This window comes from Paramormyrops kingsleyae, chromosome 3 (genome assembly GCF_048594095.1).
Source record: "Paramormyrops kingsleyae isolate MSU_618 chromosome 3, PKINGS_0.4, whole genome shotgun sequence".
NCBI classification, from domain to species: domain Eukaryota; kingdom Metazoa; phylum Chordata; class Actinopteri; order Osteoglossiformes; family Mormyridae; genus Paramormyrops; species Paramormyrops kingsleyae.
Window position 1 is genome coordinate 3,221,957 of NC_132799.1, and position 11,027 is coordinate 3,232,983.

Here is an 11,027-nt window from a genome sequence, read left to right on the forward strand (position 1 = left end):
TTAGCAAACAGGCACATTCTCTCTTTTCTATAATGTTAGCATGTCTCTCTGTCTTTCATTTCTTTGTTTTCCTTTTCCCTGTTTTTGTTATTCTGTCTTAATGATGTTGTAATGTATCACAACACACACAGCACCTTGGGGTGACTCTTGTGAAAGGCGCTATATAAAAAACATTGAATTGAAGTAAAAACCTTGTAACTAGCTGCTTTACTTAAAAAAATCATACAAAGAGACTGGAATTATTCTACTTATTATTTCATGTCTGGATTGAAGACCTGCCTTTCAGGGTGTATTGAAAATGCAGCATCCCAATGGAGATTAAGCTTTGTCACGTTTGGTAGTGAAATGAATTACAACATTGTTTCTTGACACCCTAATGATGTGCCCCCAAGGAGACAGACTGGGGGGTGGGGGGGGGGCGTCGTTTATGGGATCCGCCCCTGAATCTTGTCAACAACCCCCAGCTGGATCCAGCGGCGAGCGGGACGCCGCAGACAACGGGCTGTTTGGCGGGAGAGCCGGCTGATTACAGCTCCCAACCTGGGCGCCGTAAACCTGCTAAAAATAAAGCCACTCGCTGCGATTTGTCCTTCGCAATAACGTTTAATTACAGCCTTTCAAGCAGTGATTATAGATTTTTTTTTTAAATTTGCTGTGAGAGAGGAGGAGAGAACTTTTTCCATCTTGTCCTGTTTCTGCAGGTCGACTCTAGATGCGCTTAAGCTGCCAGGGTGGGTGCTAAGGCAAGGGCGCCCCCTATCGGCAAAACGCTGCCTCTGCTAGCGTTGCTTGTGCAACCTGAATTGCCACAGTACTTCACCAGAACTGGAGCTGAGCCAGTTCTACCCTTTGTGCTGGATGCAGAAGTGTTATTCATAAGTTTGATATTGGGGGGGGACGGGACACAAATTAATCACTTAAAAACAAAGGTCTATTTATTGGAGGGGGGATAAATTAACCAAAATGTTGATATTTTGGGGAACATTGCCACCCACCCACCGGATCGTGTGCCCCCGGTTGACTGAATTGAAGAACTTTATTTTCAATGCCAGATCTACTTCATATTCTTAGAAAATACATAGATGAATAAATAAAAACCACACTGTGGAGGTCATATGAGAGAACAGCGAAACTGACCGAACCCTTCCAGAAGGAGGAGGGAAACGTGGCCCCTCCACATCTGAGAGGTGCCCTGGACACAAGCCAAAACGGCACCCCGCAGGAATGCAGTTTTCCTGGGATGGATGGATGGAAGGATGGATGGATGGATGTACCTCATTGCTTTTGACAATTTTCCTCAACAATTTTCCTCACTAGATGGCAGCAGAGAACTAGATTGAAGCTGTTTTGGAAGGAAATTAATCAGCAAAACTGACTGCGCACAAACCCTCTATTCCTGGTCTACATGGCGCAAAAAACTGTTCTTACTCGAATTCAGGGCCATTGTGGAAACAAATATATACAGAACCATGGAGAATTCAATCAATGCATATTTTAATGCACAGTAGATACGTTTCACATTGTTAATACAAAAGCAACAACTGTATAGTTCATTTGCAGATTTTATAAAGAAACCCACCCTATGCAGAAGTCCTGTGCCCTCACTTTAAACCCAGGATCATTTACTATTAATATTTGAGGTTTGTGTATTTGAGCGTCAGAGTCCCTTCATGCTCCTGTGTGTTCCGCTGCTGCCCCTGTTCGGCCTTCACAGCCTACTTGCAGTAAACGTCATACTTCAGCTTGGCACCCAGCTTGGTCCCAGCCAGGTGCTTCTCGAAAGCAGCGTCCATCTCCTGGCTCTGGTCCTCAGTGAAGTGGTTCTTCCAGTCTCCCACCTCACCTGCAAGACAGGAAGGACAGAAAGCTTGTGGCACCAGACCCATTATTAAAAACATTCGTCCCTGTAAGAGACTGACAATCATCAGATTGTTCTCAGCAGATACCGGAAGGGTGGTCGATTTAAAAGCATTCCACCCTGGAGGAAAGCATTTTACAAAAAAAAAACTAGTGTTCTGACCATCCATGCTCTCTGCCTTCCCACATGTCCGGCTGGTGTCCGGAGTGGGCACCATCTGAGCTGGAGTCCTGGTTAAGTCCCATGAAGGGGTGACATCATGAATGGGACCTACGAACTCTATCATGGTGGGTGCAGCCTTCAGTGCCACATACACTGGCCAGTGTGGAGATCGGGCTCATTGGTGGACTTTGCCTTGATCCTTAATATCAGCTTACACCGAGCTTTTAGCAAGCAAGTCCACTCTTTCCTGTTTTCAGTAATGTTAGCCTGCTCCGGGGAGGTGGGGGTGGGGGGGGCAGCCAATTGACCTTGGACCCCCAGGGGTTTTTCTTCTCCTTCCTTGGGAGTTTTTGGTTCCTCTCCTCCATTGTCATCTGGCTTTGTTTATTTAATTTCTTTCCTTCCTTTTTCCCATTCTTTATTACTTTCTCTAATGATGTTGTTATTTATCACAATACACCCATGTAAAGCACCTTGGGATGACTCTGTTGTTTTGAAATGCGCTATATAAAAATAAATTGAATTGAATTTCTCATAAAACAACTTGAATGTCGTTTTGAATGAAAGTATCTGTTACATAAATAAAGTGTAAATGCGATGTAACCCAGCAATTTATATGACAGATATATTACAGAGGCATGTGACTATTGGCATGAAGTACTATGATAAGCATGTGTTTGGCTGAAGTGGAACCTCAGACACCCCAGTGAATCTGTGAATTTTATTCCAGAAATTTAAATTTGTCGTCTGGTCTTGGCTTAGAAGTGGCAGGAAAGAGCGAAGGAGCAGCAGAGCCGACCCTGACCTACCTTTCCTGAATATGACGTCGGTTATTCGTCCATGCGTTTTCTTGGAGCTCTCCTTCATGGCGTCGAAGCCGCTCGCCTTGGCGATGCTCTGGACCTGATCCTCAGTCAAGCTGTAGCCATAGAACTGGGCGATCTGCTCGATCCCCTTACACATGTCCTGAATGGAGGTGGGAATCCCGGGTCAAATGAAGACGGGCGTGTCATGTGACCTCATCACACATAAAGAACAGTCCATACATTCCAGAAGCAGAATGAAACTGTTACAGCACAACTAAAAACACTATGCAGTACCATCTTATGATGGATTTTCGGGACTCAGGAGGTGTTGCACCTGTACGATTTTTCAGTCTTATCCTTGCAGGTCTGAGATCTGGGCTTATGTCTTAGAGCAGAGAGTCAATGACCTTTTTAAAGTAAAGAGCCATTTTATCGTAAACGTCAGACCCAAGATTTACAGAGAGGGGGGGTTTGAGATATGATTTTTAATGCGATATGGGTATATATGCATTTAATACAAAAAATTAAAGAACTATTTTTGGGGGGGGGGACATCTCAGGTTTGAATCACTTGGAGGTGTAACAGTGCAAAGGTGACTAACATTGTTCAGTTCTGTAGCGATAGTCTTCACCCTCATCCCTCCTTTTGTTCGGCTCAGCAGTCATCTGCCCTTCACTCCCTGCTTCACTACTGTAACTGTGCCGACCGAGCAGCGCAAAATGTACCCACCCCTGCCAACACAGAGGGCTATAAAATGTAATCATTTGTACGAATACCTGGGAAGATGTGGTGGCGATTTACTACAAAAAGCATATGAAAGAATTACGTAGGAGTCCCAATGAACGTTAAAAGTACATCCAATCTCAGGCACTGAAGAAAACTTCGGAAAGCATACCAATTGACTGGAGACATAATCTCATCATAGAGAATGACTTTGAGGAAGATTAAATTATGCAGTTAAGATGTCACAGAAGTCCCCCCTCATTCACATATAGCTAAAGAAATATCCATCCATTATCGTAACCACTTATTCCCCACTGGGGTCGTGGGGGGCCCAGAGCCTATCCTGGGAACAACAGGCACAGGCGGGCACCAACCCTGGGCGGGCACCAACCCTGGGCGGGCACCAACACACCGCAGGGCACACGCTCACAGGGCCAGTCGAACCCTAACCACTGCGCCACCGTGCTGCCCTAAAGAGATATCTAAATGAAAAATAATATTAACCTATAAATAAATTATTTATCTTTATGAAAGTATAAGACATGGAAATGTGAATGCGTCTGTCGTCCCGAGAAGATCCGCAGCCATGTTGTCAAAGAGCCGCATGTATCTCGCGAGCCCCAGGTTGCCGACCCCAGACCTAGAGGGTTACAAGGCTGACCCTGTTGTTGTGTTGTCAGAATAAGCTGGTTTGTCCTTCCATACCCTGGAGGTCCCTATTAACAGTAAGACCTGGAATGCGTGGTGGTTCCTCAGGGGTCAGGAAGAAGTCCGTGGCTGCACCTACATTACCTGCTTCATGTCCTCGAAGGTCACAACCAAAACGTTGGGGTCGTCGATACGCTCCTCCCATGCCAGGGCGTAGTCAAAATAACAACCCCAAGGCACTGAAAGAAGCACGACAAATGGAAATGGCATGAGCCTTTGTAGGCCATGTCCTAAATTAGGGTTTATATATGATATGTTTAACAAATAACACATTTATGTACTTGCCTGAACATTTTAGAGAATGACATTTAAGAAAAGCAGAATTTGCATGCATAATTGCATATACCTTAAAGATCTGATCTCTTGTTCCTCCAAAAAACACTCAACAGTGAAATGGCACACTAGAGTAAAGAGAAACCATATTGCTTTTGCCTGAGATTTTATCAGTAGATATGCAGTCTACCCGGCCTTATCTGATATCAAGTACAGGCACGGCTACAATACACAGCTAAAGCGTCTCACAGACCCAAGAAAAACTCTGCCTGCATTTACATAACAATGTGAAGTCACTTCCTAACTGCTAGCGGAGGATTTCGGTCTGCGGATAAGAGACAATTGCAGCGCTGTGATGCGAAAAAAGTCAAATGCTTTAAAGTTCAGGAGGCCACTTTTGAAACTCCACTGAGTCTCTGCCTGACACTAAAACATAGACGGCTGCCATATTTACCACCGCTCACCCTCGCATAAGGCTCACTGTCGGTCACATGGTCGCTGCACTAAATATTACATTCCATATTCAGGGGATGTTGAAGCAGCATGTTCTGATAACCAGATACAGATTACAAAAATATATATAATATATAGATATATTAAGAAATTATTTTTTGTGGGCATCTGTGGGCGAGATTACCTTCTCCTTGCATGAAGTCCGAGTAGAACTTGTCCCAGGACTCAGAGGGCTGCAGCACTGGGTTGTTGTTGGTGAAATGAAAGTAGGAGACGGCTGTATCTTTAGGGTTCCGGAACACGACCATCATCTACGGAGAGGCAGGGCCAGCGACAGCACAATCCACCCAGTCATTGTTCGTGAGTAGAGATTGAAAACAAACACAGTACAGCCCTATATTGTGGAATGGTTTACCAGCTCAGGATGCGAACTGGTGTCAGTCTTTAAATCTCAACTGAAGACCTATTACTCGTGGATGTGACCTACAAACTAACGTTGCGGCTACAGCCTTCAATCTGCCGCCCTACACAAGCCGACATGGAGAACTGACTCATTGGTGACCTTGATCACCGTTTACACCCTGCTTTTAGCAAACAGGCCTGGGGGGTTGACCTTGGACCCATGGGCGTCGCTAGGCCATTTTTAGGGGGGCTTTAGCCCCCCTAACATTTGTACTCAGCCCCCCTAAAAATTCTCCATAAACTTTACACAAATTGGTGATCGGCCACGTCCCCTTTATATTTCATATGAAAACGGCGGCAGACTTCGGCTCCGCAACGTCTTTCAGCGCGGTCTTCAACTGAAGCATCACAGACTGCGGCATCACAGAGCGAGGATTAAGCCAAGGTGTGTTTTTCGATAAATTGTTATATCTGCATCAGTGCAGTCCTTTTTCATAAATACAGTTTACAAAAAATGTCAAAATTTTCGCTGTGTTACGTCATCACACCAGCTGTTTCCTCTAGCGAAAAGGAAGCCCTTAATACTTACCCTATTAACCTATAGTCTACTTTATAAAACAATGATGCTGTTTTAATTGGAAAGCCTAACTGTCTATATAAAACATTACAGAGTGCATGGCATTAACTGCCATAGAGTTATGCACATACATGATTAAAAACAGTGACAGACAGCATTCAATGCCCTCGTTTTAACCGCATAGCAGTGTGATTTACAGAGATAGAAAGTAGATAAGAGTAGATATAAAGTTTTAAGGGGTTGAATGTAGAACCTACTGTCTTATTTATGAGGAATCAGGACGACTCTTGAGTACTGATTCTGAACAAGCCAAATATGTGTCAAACGTCTATGGGGGCTGAGCCCCCCCTTAAATGAAAATCCTAGAAAGGCCCCTGCTTGGACCCCCAGAGGTTTTTTCCCCCTACTAGGGAGTTTTTGATTCCTCTCCTCTGTGTCATCTGTCTTTCTTTCATTGAATTCATTGTCTTCCCTTTTCCTTGTTTACTTGTGTAAAGTGCCATGGGGCGACACTGTTGTGAAAGACGCTTTATTAAAATAAACTAAATTTAAATAAACTGAATATTGGCTAAGAACTTACACATGGCCACATTTAACTAGCTGCTTAAAGTTTCAAAAAAACCCATTAATGTTAGAATACTAGCCTATACTACACTAGCCTATACTATACTACACTAGCCTATACTATACTAGCCTATACTACACTAGCCTATACTACACTAGCCTATACTACACTAGCCTGTAACAGATGAGCTTGACACGTACTGTGACTTGTTTGTATGTGTGTGTGTGGGGGGGGGGGAGTGGCACTCCCCTCCTGGCCTTTAAACTTGCAACATTTCCGATCTTCTACAGCCACTTTTTTTTGCCTGGAAGGTCTTTCACCGCAGTCTCTGTCGTTTCAGAAAATGCGAGGTCTGTTATGTAACGTGGAAATCAAAACCGTATTCTCTGCACAAAGGAAGTCAGCTTGGCCTGTGGAAGGGCAGGATTAATACGCGTGTGTAGTGATTACTAACCTTGGTTTTCTTGGCAAAAAAAGAAGGGGGAATGTTCTGGAGGTGCATGTGTGTCCCCAGGACTCTGGGAGATGGTAAGTCAGCCAGCATCTGCAGAGCAAACAAGTCAGGGAATGTCACATGACCTGCACCCAGTTGCCATAGCAAATTGGCCTTACGACACACTTCTGAGGGTCACATGTTGGGGAGTTAGAGCCATATAATACACATGGCAAAATGATTTAATGCTCTCAAACAGAGTACGGTGCTGTGAGGGGGGTGCGACGCTACAGGTCTGACACAACAAGGCTCCTCTGGGATTTCTCCAACGTTGCTATGGTGACACCCAAAATCACCGCCACTCAAAAATCATTCAGTGCGGACTGCTACAATGTGGACAGAGTAAAACATATAACATTTTTAAAGCACCCAGGGTGCATTGTGGGCTCTTGTAACACAGAATGGTTGTTGAGGGCAAAACAAAGGAAATAGTGTTTGCTGGGACATGACAGCACTGGTCTGCAGGGTCCAGCTTTGCTGAACATGAAGAACGGGCCTCCGGTCAGCCTCTAGCGTGAGGTGAGCCGAATGTCTGGACACAGCATATCCTCTCAGTCCAGGTGAGCAGCAGAGAACATGAGGTGATGCATCTTCCTTTCATGCACGTATGAGACTCTTGTCAAGATTCCAGTTATTCAGGCCGCATCTCTGTTATCCTTCCTAAAACTAATTTTCTCAACAGTTCTGCCCACATTCAAACTAACAACCTTATCAGCTGCCTCAACAGTCATTCAATGACATGTTTATCAATCCAGGATTCCCCTGGGCCAGTGAAAGGCAGTTATACATGCAATAAGGCCTCACAAACATACCTTCATTACGTCCTTCAGGTTCATGGTAAGGTTACAGGGCTTCGTACCTGTTGCTTAACTGGGTCGAGAAACTCAATCAACGGCAGCATCTTCATCTCACTCTCCGTTCCTTTGACAGCAGCTACGATCTTCTTCACAACCCCAAACATCCAGTTGAATCCTGGGGAAAAAGGAACTATTTTTTATACGGGCTGAGGAGAGCTTTTGTTTTCATAAAACCGAGACGAGAGGGGTGTAGTATAGAAAATCCAGAGATAGTTATCCAAGGGTCCCATGGGGCTCCACCTCCCCCCCCCGATTCTTCAAAGAGACCCCACGAAAATGTGGCACTGGAATGCTGGCCCCCAGTGTCTCTGTCGCTTCAGTCCCATTACTCATTTTCACTGGGAGACAAAAGATCTATTTAGCTCGTGGTTACTCGTCGGCAATTCAATAATTATGTAACATCTGTTGTTTATTATAGATTTATGGTACAATGTCCACGAGGGAAAAAATGGCAAATTTACATAAGCGTGACGTATGGTGTAGGGAAGGCTACCCTACCAGCAAAATGTCTCTGCTTCATCGACTTCATAGTCACTTACAGGCATTGATGAAAGTTTCTCATAATTTCATATTATTAAGACTTAGACTGAAATCATATTTGAATCCTGCCACTATATATGTGAAGTGAAAATATCCTATGTGAGCCTCTTAAATTGCCACAGCAGTAATTTTTAATATTAAGCTGCGCTTACCACATTTTGGGTAGGCAACCAGCATGACGTCATCAGGTCGGGCTTCCACATTCACCATGGCCTTCAAGTTCTCCTCTGGGCTCATGATGGTAGGGTACAGAATCCCATTGTACCTGAAGACCTTGTCCTCATTCTTCATTGCATGACCTTTTTCCAGACTGGCATCTAAACGAAGCTGGCCGCTCATGTTGACGTTCTGGAGTAGTCAGAAGCCTTCTGGTCGGAGCGCAGGGCCGAAGTCTGCTTCTGCAGCTGGAGTGCTGCATTTTGTACTTTGTGAGAGTGTGTGTCTATAGAGTAAAACCCCGCCCCCTCCACAGAAAGCTTGCGTGAGAACTTGGAGTTTCCTGGTTCCTGTCCTACTGCATAGAAGGTCTGGTTTGCCCGTCTCTGTTGGAAACTGACACGAACGTCCGCCCGCCCGTTTCGGCTGCCTGCCCTCCAGTAGTGCTGGTGGGTGGGAGTTTGCAGGGGGGGGGGGGCGACATTTGAATTGCTGAGCAGACGAGGGGGAGGGGGGCTTCTGCTGCTTCGGAAAAGTGCCATGAATAAGAATAGGCTGAACTTTGGGACTTCTAGTCAAGGAGGTGCTGGCCAGTCAGAATGAACGTCCTCATTCCTGTACCTTTATTTTATTTTAACTCTCACGTCTCCACACGATCTTGGACGTTTCGGAACTGTTGCTGATGTTTTCCAAATCCGAAAGCCAATACTCTTCCCCCAGGAAACACAGAAGTGTGTATATCTAACTGTGCATCGAGCCAAAACTTTGTCCTCTGTGTTACCCGTCCAGGTGTTGCATAACCAGCGCCGTGAGACAGCATTCCTCACGTCGCTCCTGTGATATCTGACATGCTGTGCTATTCTGCGCTGCCCTGAAGTCCACAGAGAGAAAAAAGCCATGCTGAATAAGACGATGCCACCTGAAAGTATTTACAGTCCATCCCTCTCACTACAAAGCCGAAAGCAGGGCGCAGCGACCGCAACGACATCTAAGGGTTAATATTGCAACGCTGAAGCGTATCTGGGTTTCCATTCATTATTAAGCCAAACCAAACATTCAGTACGGTGAAGCGTCTTTATGATACTGTCAGAAAATATTCACCTTCTGAATTTGTAATTATACAACAAGGAGTAAAAATCGGGGTTGCCAATTTTGGTCAGCTGGCTGGGCTGAGATTTTCAATTCGAGACAAGTCTGCACACACATTTACGTGTATGTAAGAGTTTTATTACTTTGTAAATAGTCTGTATGGTTTGCAAACAGCCCCAACGCTTTTGATGTAGTTTTTGGGGTTGCTTATATATCAATTTTCCTGAGTGTACCAAAATATTCCCGCGTTTCAAAACTGCAGGTAAACTATATCTATTCACTAATTATATTTTCAGTATGATCCTTACCAAGAAAAGTGAGGGACTGACAGAATCAAACATACTACATTCATGGGTTGCAGCTATTTAGGCACAAAGCACCTCTTCTAGGATTAGGGTTAGGGATTTGAAAAGCTGTTTTGGCATGACTTGCAGTTTTCTTGTATGACACAGAAAAAAAAGGGGGAAAAATTATACCTCTGCTTCTCACTGGGGTTGTATACCCTCAAGGGTCTGCCAATGGAACACTTAGCTGTAGGTAATTGTACCTTTTAAGGTACATAAATGAACTCTGAGGAACATTTGTGTACCATTGATGGTACATTAATAATGTTTGTAATGATGTTGTTCCTCAGAGTCCATTTATGTACCTTAAAAGGTACAATTACAAGGGTACAGCCCCAGTGACAAGCGAAGGTACATTTTTTCCCTTTTTTCATGATAAGATCGTATGGGAAATGGATGGATGTTTATGGGTTGACATAAGTTTTAATTGCGCATTTTCTGCACAGTTTATAAGCTTTCGGCTTCCATACATTCTACCTCTGCTGTTATCACGTGGCAGATTGTTCTTGGAATTTGATTGGTTTACCATTTATTTTAACAATAGTGCAGTAATACAATGATGCAGTGGTGGCTTGATGGTTAGGGTAGCGCACTTGTAATTGAAAGATTGCAGGTTCAAATCCCCCACCAGCAAGTCACCACTGAGGTACCCTGAGCAAGGTACTGTCCCCAAGCACTGCTCCCCGGGCGCTGAATTAGCTGCCCCTGCTACTGTATGTCACGAAAGTCACACATGGGTCAAATGCAGAGGTCACATTTCATTGTTGCGCACTGTGTGCTGTGGTGTGTTGACAATGACTACTGATCACTTAATTCTAATTCTATAGACTTGCACTTTCAGACTGTCATATGCAGAAAAAAGTGGTATATTAAATACCACTTTTTATTGAAATTGAAATGATCAATTTGGCGTTGTATATTCGTTTTATTTTAAAATATTTGCATACTGTACCAGAACATGAATATCTTTGATTTCATATTTAAATGACCAAGACCCCCGATCCAGCATACATGCGATCAG

The 11,027-nt window shown here is 44.2% G+C and overlaps 1 protein-coding gene across 1 annotated transcript; it reads right to left on the bottom strand.

Annotated features, from left to right (window-relative positions):
* Nucleotides 1-1,477: 1,477 nt before the first annotated feature.
* On the bottom strand, nucleotides 1,478-8,950 carry sult6b1 (sulfotransferase family, cytosolic, 6b, member 1). The gene is made up of 7 exons (XM_023828092.2): nucleotides 8,570-8,950; nucleotides 7,880-7,992; nucleotides 6,982-7,071; nucleotides 5,168-5,294; nucleotides 4,342-4,436; nucleotides 2,830-2,986; nucleotides 1,478-1,843 (listed from the first exon to the last, which is right to left on the bottom strand). Exons 1-7 carry the CDS (start codon nucleotides 8,754-8,756, stop codon nucleotides 1,716-1,718), a joined length of 897 nt encoding a protein of 298 aa, XP_023683860.1. The 5' UTR covers nucleotides 8,757-8,950; the 3' UTR covers nucleotides 1,478-1,715.
* Between the last annotated feature and the right edge of the window lie 2,077 nt (nucleotides 8,951-11,027).